Below are 16636 nucleotides of genomic sequence, written 5' to 3'. Positions count from 1 at the left end.
GACCAAGAAGTGATAGAATCATGTCCTATCCCAGAAACTAATGAGGTTCTCACCACATAAACATTCTCTGAACTTTCACAAATATTTTAAAATGAAAATTGGCCAAATCGGTTCAGCCCTTCTCAAATTTTAGCACGTCTAACGCACAACAATTAATTTTTTTATTCATGTTGAATATAAACGTAATTGTTACTTAATCTTTCAGGATGTGCCACTCTTTATTGGTATCTATCAAGACTTGTTTCCAAACGTTAAAGTACCGACGTTCGAAAGATCGGAGCTAATCGAGTGCTTGCTCGACCACATCAAATATAAAAACTTACAACCGACCCCCTGGTTTGTAGAAAAATGTATGCAAATTTATGAAATGATTTTAGTAAGACACGGCCTGATGGTTGTTGGTAGACCCATGGGTGGAAAAACGTGCGCCTATCAGGTAGCTTAAACATAATTTAAATTTAATGATTTTTTAATATAAATTTTTAGTCTTTAGCTGAAGCGTTGGGTCGTCTTTCGGGTAGGGAAGATGCCAAATTAATTGAACACTCGGTAATTTATAGGATAATTAATCCTAAAGCTATTTCAATGGGACAGCTTTATGGGCAGTTTGATCCAGCTTCCCATGAATGGTCTGATGGAGTTTTAGCGACTACTTTCAGGTAAATAAGTTTTGATATGTATAGGCGAAGAAATATACTTTTTATTTAAGCTTTTTTTTATATAAAGTAACGGTTTGTTTGATCAGCCTTGATACAAACAAAATATAATGTATTAGGGCATCATCACATCTGGAATGACTTAATATTAGATTTTTGTATCACCTATATATCGTTGATTCTATTTATCATGAGTAGTTATCTTAATGTCAGATCTCTGATGTTAAGTTTTACTTCATATTAGGTGCCGTTTTGTCAAAATTGAAATAACATATTTTTCGAATCTCTAAAGTTACCGAATTCCAGCTGAAGAAAATATTTATGGAATTTTTACTTTCACCGCTTAAAGAAAAGTGTTGCTGAAAGTTATAAAGTGTTATCTTTTAGCTAAGTCATCAAGTGGAAAACTCGCAGTGAAATTTTTTTACAAAAAAGTGAATGTAATATGTATAGGTTTTGTCTCCCTTTTTGTCAAATGCAAATTGGACTTGCTGAACCGTTGAATGTTCGTAACAGTGATCGTTATACACTTCTTTATGCGATTAACTTACGATGGTTCCTACAAACTCCTTGACCGACATGATGTTTGCTGATGATGTTTGCTATATTCACTATTACAAATGTTGAGGTTTCTATCATTCTTAGCAAAGTTATCAGTCAGGGCAAATGTAGGGGATCAAATAGAAAGCTTTTTTTTGTTCTGGCCTAAAAACCAGGCGCTGGAATGCATGACGCATACTTGGTCGCGGAGACTTGCCCTGGAGTGACAAGTTGGACCGGGTTATGTAGGACTGCTTCTGGGCTTACCAATACACTAAACCGAAACCGACTCACAGTTGACCCCTGTGGATCACTACTGCTACTGCATTAAATTTGGGGATATGGCACCCGCTGATCGGGCAGCCGTTATTGGGCACGAGGGCCCGGCGATTCTAGTTCAAATTGAAAGCGATCTACCGCTGAACTAATAAGCAGAATTAGCCAAGCTATAGGAGCTTTTGCTTCTCTAAGATGATGCGAGTAGACGTGTAGACAAGCGGACATGTTACAATCAAGAATCGTTTTGTATGGCTAAACCAACTTAAAGGATTTTACAGCATATCCATATTTACCTACATGTTGCAAGACCTGTGAAAACATATTCTTAAACCCTTAAATGGGAAGCATATATATGTATACTATTTGTTGATCTAACCAGACAATGCTCATTTACATTGTCTTTTGTCTCGATATTCTTATAGTCATAGTAATTTAATGTTTATATTAAAACATTTTAGAGAATTTGCTAATAGTTACACTCCAGATAGAAAATGGATTTTATTTGATGGACCAGTTGACGCTGTCTGGATAGAAAACATGAACACCGTTCTTGACGACAATAAAAAGTTATGCTTGATGTCGGGAGAGATAATACAGGTATATATTTGGGTTTGGTAATTAAGGTGTACCAAGACATGTTTTTAGATGTCACCGCAAATGAATCTCATCTTCGAACCCGCCGATTTAGAACAGGCATCCCCTGCGACCGTTTCAAGGTGTGGGATGATTTATATGGAGCCCGCGTTGCTGGGTTGGAAACCCTTCATGGATTCCTATATGGCACGCTTGGAGAAGCTCCTCTTGGTGGAGCAAATTGAAATTTTAGTGGAATGCATCGAGTGGCTGGTACCTCCGTGTTTGGAATTTATCAATACCAGTTGCAAGAAATTCGTCGAAACATCTGACATACATTTATTTTATGTATGTTACAGGCTTCATTTGTTTCATTTCATGAACATTTTAAAAAATTTCAGTCATTTACCCGCATATTCCATTGCTTATTGATAGAAGAAAATCAGGTGAGCACAGTTTGGCTCCAATGCGTGTTTCTGTTCAGTTTGGCATGGGGCTTGGGGTCGACCCTAACACAAGAAAGCCGTAAGGTATTCGACGTCTTCTTCCGAAAACTCTTGCTGGGCGAAAACAAAAATAACCCCAAGCCCAAATCGTTCAAACTGGCGAAGAACCAAATATTCCCCGACCGATTTGACCTATTTGATTACCTATACGATAAAAAGAACAACGGAACTTGGATATCGTGGGGAGATACGGTGGATAAAACTCAACAAATACCAGCAAATGCTAAGGTAATAAATGTAGTAATATATTAAGGTCTAATGCTTCATCATTGTTGTTATAGCCCTCTGAACTGATTATACAAACTAACGCGTCATGTTGTCAAAGATATTTCCTCAAAATGTGTATTAATAATAATATTCCCATACTTTTCGTGGGACCAACCGGTACAGGCAAAACGGCAGTCACTCTTGATCATTTGCTGGGTTTACCGAAAGAGAAAGTCCTTCCTAATGTGATCAATTTCAGCGCCAGGACGACGTCAGCTATGGTGTGTACTTAATAAACAGTTGGTGCTTTTTCAATTGATATATTTAACGACATGTTTAGACTCAAGAAATGGTGATGTCGAAGTTAGATAAACGGCGACGAGGTGTGTTCGGACCTTCGATGGGGAAGAAGTGTATCCTTTTTGTAGATGATGTAGGCATGCCTCAGAAGGAAGTATGGGGAGCTCAGCCTCCGGTGGAGCTTCTAAGACAGTGGTTGGATCACGGACACTGGTTCGAAAAAGACACATCGATGCTTCAATTAGTAGATGTGGTAAGTTTTTGTGACTATGTATTCATAATGGTGGTTCATTCAGTAGATGTTTGTGTAAACAGGGCCTATATATTAGGTTTTATCGATAGCCGCCACTTTTTCCCATCTTTAGGCAATGTACGGGTTCTATCTCGAACGAACCATGTATTTTTAAGGGTATCCACGAATCGAATAATTTTTTGGTATCTTCGTAGGAAGTAAAGTGCTGCTGTGAATGATTGTGTGGACTTTAACGATTTTTCACAATAAGGCTTAACATTTTTTGAAACCACTGTATAGGCCTATATTTTCAAGAAGGTACGAAGTACGAAGGAAAAAATCTTTTTGATTTTGAAGTTGAAGCAGCATTTCACTAATGACCAAATGTCCAAAATTTTGAAACATTCCCATGATGTTAAGACAATTGTAAATGGTTTCTTGTGTTTCTACCAACAATTCTGCATATTCTTATTGCGTTTTACACGAATCGTCATTGAGTAATACCTTCAAATATTAGTCTTCAATTTTTTAGCTGTCCAGAATCATCGCTTCTACTCAATCTCTAGTCTAATAATGTCTATATTTTAACACTGCTGTATAATATATTAAATATACCTCATTAAACTACACTACACAAAATAAAATGATTTGATTCTTTGCAGTTGTTCTGTTCTGGAGTTCTTGAAGAGTTGCAATATTTTGATATTAACATCATAATGTACTCTCGCCTTGTGTCTCATTGCGATTCTATTTATCTCTTAAGAGAAACTCTATCTGAACGTCACGATGTATGTGATCAATCCGACAGTATCTCGGTGTACTTGCTATATTTCTTAGCCCAACTTATTTGTATAATAGTAATTTATTATGTACTTATAATTGGAATTTTTGAATCGACTGGGATTGAATACATACATTTTCCTAGATTTTATCTCCTTGTCTCTCCTTGTCTTTTTAGTATGTTCCTTTCAGGCAAGTTTTGCATCAATACTCATTCCGAGATACTTAGCTTTCTTGCTACATGAAATGATAGTATTATTTATAGTTATTGGTGCTATTCCAGCCTAATTATTACTATTATTAAGGCAACTGCACATGAACATATTTACTTTGGTTAATTTTTATTTTCCAGGTTTGGGGTCAATTATTTATATTATCACTAACCTGTTATAATTTTCGGCTTGCTTCTTCACTATTATCTCTGATGCAAACGTAGCTATCGTTATATTTTTCATTTGTGGTATATCACATATATAAACTAGGCAAAGAAGATGCCCCAATACAATTCCTGGCACATCTGCTTTAGCATCTTTTATTGTAAAGTACACTTCCTATTATTTGACTCTTAACATTTTGGTTATAATGTAACATTTTAATAGTTCAGTGTGTTCCTTTGGTAAGATTTTCTGTAGTTTATTAACAAGGCCGTCGTCGCAAACTTTATTGAAAGCTTGTGCTACTTCTAAGAATGTAGCTGAAGAAATTTTTTATCTTCATATACTTCTATCATAATGTCGATTAATAATTAGACCTTCAGAAACTTAGTTCACGATTTTTACTAAAATACGCATAAGCTGAAAAAAATACACATGATGGTTTGGAAGTGACTCAAAATTAAGTTACTCAAGATATTTCATATACATTAATGATAAGTCAGATCCCATCATATGTATTTCGTTTATAGTTGTTTGTGGGAGCTATGGGAGTGCCTGGTGGAGGACGAAACGAAATAACCGACAGGTTTTTGAGACACATGCAGATTATTGGACTGGATGCTTTCGATGACCTAACTTTAAACAAAATATTCACTACAATAGTTGAATGGCATTTCAATAAAGGATATGTGGAAGTTGTGCAAAGAATGGCTAAGGTATGGGATACAATTCAGTGCTGTTGCATAATCACTAAGGTAACACAAATTAATAGTTTTCTGTTGGAGCTACAACTGAAGTATTCCGTGAAGCAACCTTAAAATTCTTACCGACTCCGGCTAAGTCACATTATACCTTCTCGCTACGAGACTTCTCAAGAGTAATTAACGGGTTGCTAGTTACACCACCCGCAAAAATGGATGAACAAGATAAGTTCATCCGATTATGGATCCATGAAACTTATAGAGTATTTCACGACAGACTCATTGACGATCCTGATCGGTAATCCATCAAAACTGTAGTGAAATAGGGCATTTCTAAACTTAGAACGATATTTTTACAGATTCATGTTATTTGAGGTGGTGAAGAAGGCGGTTTATCAGAATTTCCGTCAGCCCATGGATAAAGTTTGCGAACCTTTGGTGCCAGAAGATGAAACATTGGGTCCCAGTCATATACGAAATTTGTTCTTCGGGAACTACATTGAGCCAGATGCAGAACCAAAAATTTACGATGAGGTAAAAATGTTTAATAACACCTGTTGATTACTATAAGAATTAATATTAAGATTTTTATTTTCATTCACAAATTTATACAAAAAATACAAGGATTGGTTGTAAATTCAATGTTTTAAAAAATACTATAGACTTTAAAATATGCATTTACATTTTAATGTCTCCAATAACGTTACTAACCATAGTTTATTTGAACAGGACCTACTAATTAAAAGATGCCCTGTCACCTTAAGTATTGCTATTACTAAACTGGCTTAATCATTTATTATTCAAAATTCGTTAAAACAAATTACCAAAAACACTTTAATTTTAGGAAATTTTAAAATGTGTATCAATGAAAACTCATGTTGACATTGATACTAATTTTTCAAAACATGATGTAGTGGATATAGCGGCCGTGGAAGGATTTTTTGACATGTTTACGGCCGCTAGTACGAGAGTCACTATTTGTATTTCGGGAATAGAAAAAAAACCAAAAAGTTAAGCTGTTAATATATTTTTATTGCTTTTCAAAGTACTCGCCACGATGATCGATACACTTTTGCATATGCTTAAACCAATTTTCAAAGCATTTATTCAAAAAGATTCACTTTGTTAATTCACTTTGAGGAAAATGAGGCTAAATTTCATCAAATGCTGCAGCAAGTAGACCCCATCGATTTCAAAATATGAATACTGCTTTCGATGCTGCGAATAGTGGTTAATAACTAAAGACAAAGAGCGTTCTAGACTATCAAAAAAGTTAGGAGACGAGGATTTGAGGGCAATAATTATATAGTTATAATATCGAGAAAAAAATGTAGTTTTTTTATGGCGCGTCACTAAAACAGATATTCGAAAATAATTAAAATTTTAGAAAATCCTGTTTAGAGTAAATTCTTAAAGGGTTAATATTTGAATAAAACTCTTTAACATGACTTTTTGTTTTTTAACATCATAATCATTAACATGACAAAAAGTTAAGTAAACAATATTCAAATGTTGATGTGGTTATGGAATATTAAGGGTTATATTTACTCTGAACTCTCTGAAACAAACCTTCATCAAGATATACAATACAAATGTCATTATTTCTGCTGCATTTCTCTTACTACTTTTAAATAAATTCAATTTTATTACAGATTAGCGATGTTGATCTATTAATTGAAAAGATGGAGTACTATCTCAGCGAGTACAACATGATATCTAAATCGCCCATGAACCTAGTTATGTTCAAATTCGCCATTGAACATGTTTCGAGGGTATCCAGAGTGCTAAATCAACCGAACGGAAATGTCTTGCTAGTGGGAATCGGTGGTTCCGGACGACATAGCGCGGTTAAATTGGCCAGCGCCATGTCAGAGTATAATGTTTTCGAGGTATTCCATTTTATATCTTCGTAAATTAATACGACATCAACATTGCTTATTATTTTAGATCGAATTGTCAAGGAATTATGGTATACCTGATTGGAGGGATGACCTAAAAGTTTTGTTACTACGCGCAGGCTGCGAAGGCAAACCGATCGTGTTCCTATTTGCTGATACTCAAGTCACGGACGAGATGTTTGTTGAAGACATAAGTACAGTTTTGAATACTGCTGACGTGCCAAACTTGTATGCTCCCGACGAAAAGGCGGATATTTTAGAAAAAATGCAGACGGCTTCTAGAGAAACGGTATTGTTGATCATTGTGTTTTTATGTTTCTTAGTTTAACTCTGTTCCGACTTTGTTATTTAAAATCATAAAAAATAGTGTAATGAGGGTACATAAAAAATAGTGTAATGAGGGTACATCTTGTTGCATATTGGCAACACGCTTAAACAGTACGCTTTCCTTTGGGACGTTTAATATGCTTACGGATGGTTGTTGGGTATATATACAATTGACCGACAAAATAACGCTAACACCATGTAATCACTTGGGTAATATGATTTCGAGCTACCCAAAGCTAATATTCATGGGATTATGTATGGAGAATCCCAAATGAAGCTACTATCTGGACTATTTTTTCCTACAGTCAAGCATAGTGGAAGTTCGGTTATGAGTTGGTGGCAATATCATTGCATTCAGCTAGATCTTTCATTCATAACACTAGCTGGATTACTAGCGAATGAACATCTCGTACTATCCTATACATCCTCAATGCTCAAATTCTTACTAGACTAGTATGTTGTTGCCAAAGACTGTCATATTCCAAAGTGGTAATGCGTCGGTACACACATCCAAAAAGGATTAGTATTGGTTTGAGGAGCATCAGAATATCATCAAACATCTTTCCTGGTCAGCACCATCGCCAGACCTCAATATAATTGAACCATCATGAGCAAATTTAGTTTTAGAGCAGATATTAAGCAGTAGATTTCCATTGCTAACATTATTGAAGCATCTGGCGGAATGTAATATTCCATCTGTTGCTCGAAGAATTGTTTTAAATTTGTTGCTGTTTTAAAAGCAAATCAGCTTGTTAATAAAAAATAGTGTGTACTTGTCAAGTGTTCATATTATTTTGTCCATCCTCTGTGGATATTATCATAATCATGGAATTCTATGCTGAATTATTACTACCACTATGATCTCTAGAAGCGCTTTAAAACGCATATGGTATATATAATTGATGTATCATACTAAATTATTTACTTATATTTAACTTCCGCTTTCACTTATTTTCTTCCTTTTAGAGTATACAAATCCAAAGTTTATCTATACTTGAAATACTAACATATATATATATATATATATATATATATATATATATATATATATATATATATATATATATATATATATATATATATATATACTAGCGACCCGCCCCGGCTTCGCACGGGTGTAAATATATAATGTAATAATAAAAATATAATATAATATATAATGGTATAAAATATATATGCCTATGTCACTCAATGAAAACATGATTAAAATCGATCCAGTATTTTTGGTTCATTCATTACTGCCCTTGGCCTGCACGCATTAAATTTGGAGTAAAACAATTCCTCTTCCCCTATACTCACTATGAAGATTTCCTGCTATCTTTGGAATATCTAAATTCATACAATTTTTATTACATTACACATTTTTAAACGCAAATTTTAAATTTGTAATATCTCCGAAAATATTTGTTTAATTTACATGCTGTAAGGAACCATATTGATCTATATTAATTGCACACTGTATTTAAGGTACTTAATTCGATAAGGATTAATGCCGTATTGCTTAAAATAGCTTCGTAAATAAGCCATTTTCTCACGTAAAAAGTAAACAATAAAAATGGTTAATGTGGGTTATCCCTAAAAGATAAACATATACCATCGCGGACTTTTTTGTAGACCTTTTTATGGTGTACAATACTGTAGTACATTAATTTGATCTAACTCTTAGGGTTAGGCAGCGTTTTTGCTAATTGCTAAATAACCCTAAAAAAATAGGATAATTTACGACATCACGTTAGAAACCTCTAAAATTAGCAATGTTGCCTTAGTATATTATGCATGTATTATACATATAAACCTTCCTCTTGAATCACTCTATCTATTGAAAAAAACCGCATCAAAATCCGTTGAGTAGTTTTAAAGATTTAAGCGCACATAGGGATATAGGGACAGAAAAGGCGACTTTGTTTTATACTATGTAGTGATATATATATATATATATATATATATATATATATATATATATATATATATATATATATATATAGATATTAAGAAAAGCAGTTTTATCAGATTGCAACATTAGTTCTGATGTTTCTGTATAACAATTTATTTTCTTTCAATGCACATCTCAAACTCATGAATTTCATTTGATAACGATTTGACAGATATTTATAATTATTAATCTTTTTTCCAATTAACATTTGAAATTATACGTGAAAGTAGTGTAAATGAGATCTGATTAGTTTTATAAAAATCATTATCCCCAATTCAAAAATCTGCTTGGTAAAACTGATATATATCTAAAATAAATTAACATTTCTAATCTTACAGTCCTACGATGAATGTCAAATTGATGGATATTTAATAATTACACTAGCTTACCAGGTTTTGGACCTGAACAACCAAAAGCTGTTTATAAGGTAATTGGGGGACTGAACACAAACCAGGAGCCCGTTTTTAAAAATTGGTTTCAGTTTTCGAAATATTCAATAAATTAATTATTTTACTATTTTTGACCAATAACGATTACTTATCGAATTAAAAGGCATAAATTAGAAATGAACAGAACTTCAACTAAGTGTTTTATACTGCTTGAGATCTGTTTCACACATTAGGGTCCAACAGTAATCATCCCTTCATCACAAAATCCCTCATATCGTCTTTCGATTTTCCCTATATCTTGGTCTAACCGCTCTCCTTGGTTGTCGCTTGTATCGCCGAAGTTCCGTCGGAAAAAATCGAACTGTAAATGCAGAAAATTTATTTTGAGAGACATTCGAGCTCCTGCACTAATTTTTTAGAACAAATTGTCGATGTGTTTGTAATTGGGTGATTTTTGGTTACCGAGAAAGTTGTGAACAAAATTTTGAAACAATACCCATGCTGCTGCTTCATCAATGGTTAAACATTTTTTAAACTTCTCGTCAACCAGTAGTTTTCGAATGTCAAGTCCGACAAATATTCCCTAATAAAGTAAATGTTTTTCTTCCATATCGAAATGGCTTTAATATCTTGCCGGTCATGAAGACGAACTTCTTAAGGTATTTTTTTGCACATGTACCTTGACAAACTGGCAACGGATCACTGTCTATACGTGGAATTGTTTATACATTTACACCGACGACATTCATGAAGCAAAAGAAGTAATCATCTACATGATTTTTCTGTTTTATCCATAACAAAACAATTTGGGTAGCAAAACCAAAGTAGTGCAAATATGCATCTTTGAGTGCATGTGTCATTATTCTTCCACATATACCGAGTATATATAATCCACATACGTAACAAAAACACTTCAAATAGACTTTGCAACGTTGATTCTGCATTTTCACACGTTCCGAAGCACAAAAACACGGTCCAAATTATGTTTAATTATAAGAGTGCTGCAGTGCTCTTACTCGAAAAGTAAAACCAAGCTCGACGTACAGATTGAGAAGTTCAATCAATTCAGGGCATTAAATAACGATAAGAATAGTTCTCATCTGCTCAAGTCCAGAAATTGACCAGAATTAGTAAACTTGTGTTAACAAAACATTAACAACTATCCAGTATGTAAACGAATGATATCAGAAATATATAATGTAGTTTACAAAAAAATACGTATTGCCCCAATAAATTTAAATATTAAGACTTTTTGAACATTTCAACCTTTTTTTGAATATCAACATAATTTTGTATCTTTGTATATATTTTTTAGGGAAAGAAAATCGAACTAACCCCTTTGGCTCTGTACAACTTTTTCATCGAACGAGTAAAGCACAACCTTCACGTTGCGCTATGCTTCAGTCCCATAGGAGATGCGTTCCGTGTACGATGCAGAATGTTTCCATCTTTGATCAATTGCTGCACCATCGACTGGTTCCAAAATTGGCCGGACGACGCCCTGGAACGCGTGGCGAATATGTTCCTTTCTCAGACGAACATCGAGAGCGAAATGACGGCCAAATGCGTCTCAATGTGTAAGGAATTCCACGTAACCGTTCAGACGTCTTCGGTGAAATTCTACCGAGAACAGAAACGGAAGACCTACGTGACGCCAACCTCTTACCTAGAATTGATACAGACCTTCATCAATCTGTATGCCAAGAAGGTGGACCAGATCAGGCTACAAATCAACCGATACGAAACCGGTTTGGAAAAATTGGGCTTCGCAGCTAGTCAGGTTGGTCTGATGCAGAACGAACTACACGATCTACAGCCCAAACTCATCGTCGCATCAGCGAAAACGGAAAAACTGATGATCAAAATTGAACAAGATACAGTGATTGTCGAAAAGCAAAAGGAGGTAAAACATTATCACTTTATTTCCCAATTCTAGGAAATCATATTCTCTATCATTTCAGGTAGTTGCTGCTGATGAGGCATTGGCTAACGAAGCGGCCGCAGCAGCCCAGGCGATCAAAGACGACTGTGAATCGGATCTATCCGAAGCTATTCCTGCACTAGAGGCCGCGATCGAAGCACTCAACACCTTAAAACCACAGGATATTACCCTGGTAAAATCAATGAAAAACCCTCCATCTGGAGTCAAGTTGGTCATGGAGGCGGTAAGTTCGATAAAACATCGTTTGGTTGTATTCAAAATGTTTTCTCCAAAGATATGCGTAATGAGACAAGTCAAACCAGAAAGGAAACCAGACCTAACCACTGGTCGTATGGTTGAGGACTATTGGGGTCCATCGGTGAAGCTGTTGGGTGATATGAAATTTTTGGAGCATCTCAAAGCTTACGATAAGGATAATATTCCTCCGCCAGTAATGAAAAAAATAAGAGACAGGTTAACATTCATTTATAATTTATTTATTATTTACTTAGAACTTGGTTAAGATCAATTCTTGATTTCTTGATATTCAATATATCAAGCTCAAATACTCACGCTTTTTAAACATTATTTATTACATTGATTGGCCTACAATTTGTTTCAGTCTATGTTTATATCATAGAGTGTATATAGAGGTTTTACTAATTTATTAATTTATTTTAATAGGCGAAACCGAGGAAATCTTTTGCGTGGTCCAACTAATGCTGGCTCTGAGACCACTTTTTTGATTGGCTCATTTGAATTTCTCTATAAAGGCATTTGATTTGCTCATGTCTATAACCCGATTGTTTGTTCCTATGGTTTGTTTATGACGCCATTCTTGTATGTCTGACATTGATTACGATGAGTATTTTTTTTGCCTTAATTATAATAACTGTTATTTGAGTATAATGTATCATCATTCTCAAAAGTGTTGTGTATCCAGTATATGTGCGGAAATAAAAAAACCAGACATCGTTTTCCTTGGAAGTAACAACCCAAGTTAGCTAGATTAAGGATGTGTATGTGTAACTTAGCACAGCAGTGCTTTTACCTGGTATGTATACAATTATTTATATAGAGCATTTTACAGGAATATATTGCTTTTTATAGGAATACAACAGAAGAAGTCATGAAAATATTATCCACACTTTAAAAAACTAAAATGTATCCAAATTGGGCGATGACAAAATTACATTGAAGGTAAATGTGATTATACTATATAAAATTTTTTTGTTACTTTTTAAAAAGTTGTTTGTAAAGTGCCATCAATTAAAAACTTAATTATCTTGAAGGAGTTTACTTACTCGAAACAAATGTATATTGGTTAAGATACTTATAATTAATATTTTGGCTTAAGGCCCCTTAACCGAGATAACCATTTCAACAAGTATGTTCAAAAAATACATTAATATAAAATTAAATAATACAATTAGTAGACCAACAAGATGAGTTTATCGTAAGTAACAAGTATCGATTTTACTATAATAAGTACACAGTAGTAATTTTAATATATTATACATTTTAATTTTTTGTTGCTATTATTTGAAGTATTATTTTTTGGTATGTTTTCCCCATTCTGGCGTATATCATACAATTTAACCGTTTTAATTTTCCGTTCCACAATTTTCACAATAACATTGTAAAAATAATTATAACTTGCCCCAATACATTTTTGTGTTGAGCAAATAAGCAAAATATTAACCGACACAGACTTTCATCTGTGTTGCTTTGCTTTCAGTATGAGAGAACAAAAAGGTAGAAACTCTAATACTTCTTATTTAAATTGATAGCACTAAAGAAATATGAAAAAGGGAAAAAGCATCACAGACAATTGCCAGGAGATATGTTGTATTTTCAATTAAATTCCAGCATTTTTGATATTCACATTTAATTTTTTTATATTCTAGCTTTTTGATATTTTATGATATTTCTATTTATACAAAATTCTATTTTAATAAATTGTTTTGAAAAATGACATGTGTTTTTTTATTTCAAATTTAATTGGTCAATAGAATGTGACGTCTGAGGTTGGTCACGTGATGCGTATGAAATCGTCAACCAATGAAATGCTTTCCTAATAAATGTTTTCTTTACAAGCCCTATTATGTTAATTTAAACGAACTAATGAAATGACGTTCTGACGACCACGCAAAACAATTCTGAAATTAAATGTATTAAATGTAAAAGTTAACACTTATATATTACTCTATGGTTTATATCTACTCTATATATCAAGTTTATATCCAGTCTAACAATGTTTATGTATTAATACTACACAAGATAAAATGTGTTGATTCTTTTGAGTAAGTGCCCTGTTCTGGTGTTATCCAAAAGATGCAACACTTCCATATTATATTAACATAAGAATGGAGTCTCTCCTTATACCTCTTTGCGATTCTCTTGATTCCTTTGTTTCGGTGTAATCAGTCATATAAGATCCGGGAATATCTACTATGCTTCTTAGAACTTTGTTCTGAAAAAATGTTTTATAACTATATTTCTTTTTGAATAAGTAATTTATTATGTACTGATAATTATGATTTTCTTCCAAATAACCAACACATTTTTCTGTGTTTCAACTCCTGTTTTATTCTTTTCTTTTTAACATGTTCCTTCCAGCGAAGTTTTGCATCAATAGTCATTCCGATATTCTTAGCGTTATTGAATGGTAGTATTATTTATTGCTATCGGTGCTTGTGCGGTTTGATTATACGTGAATTGTACATGCACAGATTTACTTTCATAATTTTTATTTTCTAGGTTTCGGTCCAGTTATTTATTTTGTTACTTGCTTGTTTTAATTTTCATGTGGCTTCTTCGCTATTGTCTTCGACAGCATGAATCGAAGTAAGATTCACAAATACAGCCCTCGTGATATTTTCCATTTGTGGTATATCACATATGTAAAATAGGTAACGAAATGGGCTCAATACATATCCTTATGTTACCTTTGCTTTAACTTCTATTAACTCTTGTATAGTATGCTTCGTCTTGTTTGACTCTAAACATTCTGGGTTTGGTGTAAGATAATTTAGTAGTTCATATTGTTGTTTCGGTAACATTTTCTGCAATTTATGAACGAGACCGTCGTACCAAACCTTATCGAAGGCTTGAGCTACATCTAAGAGTATAACTGAATATACTTTTTTAACTCCATAGGCATTTTCATTGACATTTGTTATACCATGCACTTGATCAATTGTTAAATGTCTGTTGATCAATGTTTTTTATTAAAGCCAAAACTGGTGTGTGGGTGGTTTTTTATTTTATTTTGTTATTTTCAACAAGAATACTCAAACTTAATATACTCAAGTTGTCTGATACAGTTTTTCTTGTCAGTCATTCTTAAAATATTCCAAAAAGAGGGGATTCACCAGAATATATTATTGAGAATTAGATATTCATCTATTTTATAAATACAACGCAATTACTCTGATGAGAAAATGTTATTCAATGTCTTCAACAAAAGAGAGAGTACTCGATAATTCCTTTGTTATTAATAACATTGCCTTCGTCCAAAATTTACTTCACATACCACTGCTATATCTGAATATTTAGTCCATAAATGTTTTTCGAAAATGGAGAAGCTAAGTCTTCTTGTTATCTATACTGATTATATAAGAATGATTATGGAATATGAGGTAAACTTCTAAGGTATAAACTCCATCATCACTAAGCACCAGAAGGATTTATAGGATTTATATTTCATATTTTATTTTAAAATGTTGTTTGTTGTGTTAAAAATCTAAGTTTCATTGTTTTTTAATTTTTAGTGAGTTACTTATTTATTTTTGAAGTCGGCTCAAATTTTTTGTTAAAAATATTTTATTTGATATTACAATGGGTAAGACTAGTAAACGTGCAGTCCGCCTGAGGAAAAATTGGTTTAAACAAACAATGATTGAAAATAAGGAGCGCTTCAGGCCATGGGGTCCGCTACCTAGCCTAGGTTATTTGACAAATGTTTTAAGTAAACAACAACAATGAGTTGGGAATCGAACCCGCGAGCTTCGTTTGCAAGTTAAACGCTGTAACCATTAAATCATAGAAGCAGTTGTCTACAATATTTCTACGATGTCTTATATGCTATAGTTAGTGTTTAAAAAGCAAACTGAATGGCTTTTGCACTGAACGATTTTAGATAAAAAATATATGAAAACTTTGTATGTGCCTTTGAAATTTGAGCCTTTCCCTCGATTTCCTCCAACAGATCCTTATTTGGTTCCAATGGGACTACCTCGGAAGTGCACTCTTTCGAATAAAAAAAGAATTTTGAAAATCGGTCTATAATTGACGGAGAAATCGGCGAACATGCATACATATATTTTTTTCCCCAGAAATTTTTCCCAGAAAAAAAACACGTTTAACTGCCCTTCCAATTTAACTGCCTTGACGTGACTCCATCAATGATCCATAATTTTCCATTTTTCTGAAATCCCACTGCCATTTTATTAAATTTGGCTCTATTTATGAACCAACTCATAATGGTTTGTTGAAAATTTATTTTAGAGATATTATTTTAGACAGACCAGGCCTAACACATATACAAAACATAATAATAATCTAATATTGATCTCTTAAATATTATTGTTATTTTATAGATATATGTCAGACAGAGAATTTGATCCCGATCGAGTAAAGTCCGTTTCCACCGCTTGTGAAGGAATGTGTAAATGGGTCCGAGCCATGGAGGTGTACGATAGGGTCATAAAAATAGTAGCTCCCAAGAAAGCCCGACTAGCTGAAGCTGAAGCCGAACTGGCGTTGCAAATGGATACGTTAAATGAAAAGCGAGCCCAGTTACAAGAGGTATTTGCTTATCACATATTAAAATTATATAAAGGAATAGTTTGCTTCTGATTTACAAAATCATTATAAATATATTACATTGAATTCATGTAATGAATAATTCTCTGAAAAAAAAAACATTGCGGTTTTTTTATCCGGATAACATCAGTATTACATTTTTCGAACTATTATATTTTAATGTTATTACACACAGATCAAAGGTTAGGCTTCA

The 16636-nt window shown here is 33.5% G+C and overlaps 1 protein-coding gene across 1 annotated transcript in view; it reads left to right on the top strand.

The window, feature by feature from the left end:
• The window catches only part of Dnah3 (dynein heavy chain 3, axonemal), a 51748-nt gene that overhangs the window by 26475 nt on the left and 8637 nt on the right, over window positions 1-16636 (top strand). The window contains exons 23-38 of the mRNA XM_076400590.1: window positions 206-436; window positions 487-659; window positions 1934-2072; window positions 2121-2396; window positions 2450-2782; window positions 2836-3042; window positions 3102-3314; window positions 4978-5163; window positions 5220-5446; window positions 5508-5682; window positions 6801-7037; window positions 7096-7335; window positions 11011-11598; window positions 11657-11860; window positions 11912-12090; window positions 16218-16425. Of these exons, the coding sequence (XP_076256705.1) occupies window positions 206-436; window positions 487-659; window positions 1934-2072; window positions 2121-2396; window positions 2450-2782; window positions 2836-3042; window positions 3102-3314; window positions 4978-5163; window positions 5220-5446; window positions 5508-5682; window positions 6801-7037; window positions 7096-7335; window positions 11011-11598; window positions 11657-11860; window positions 11912-12090; window positions 16218-16425 (3816 nt within the window). The remainder of the gene's footprint in view (window positions 1-205; window positions 437-486; window positions 660-1933; window positions 2073-2120; window positions 2397-2449; window positions 2783-2835; window positions 3043-3101; window positions 3315-4977; window positions 5164-5219; window positions 5447-5507; window positions 5683-6800; window positions 7038-7095; window positions 7336-11010; window positions 11599-11656; window positions 11861-11911; window positions 12091-16217; window positions 16426-16636) is intronic.

Source organism: Rhynchophorus ferrugineus, unplaced genomic scaffold (genome assembly GCF_030347505.1).
Source record: "Rhynchophorus ferrugineus isolate W39M unplaced genomic scaffold, kcgeb_rfMv2 rfM3, whole genome shotgun sequence".
Taxonomy (NCBI): domain Eukaryota; kingdom Metazoa; phylum Arthropoda; class Insecta; order Coleoptera; family Curculionidae; genus Rhynchophorus; species Rhynchophorus ferrugineus.
Note: the sequence above shows the minus strand (reverse complement) of the source record. Positions and strands in the feature narration are given on the sequence as shown.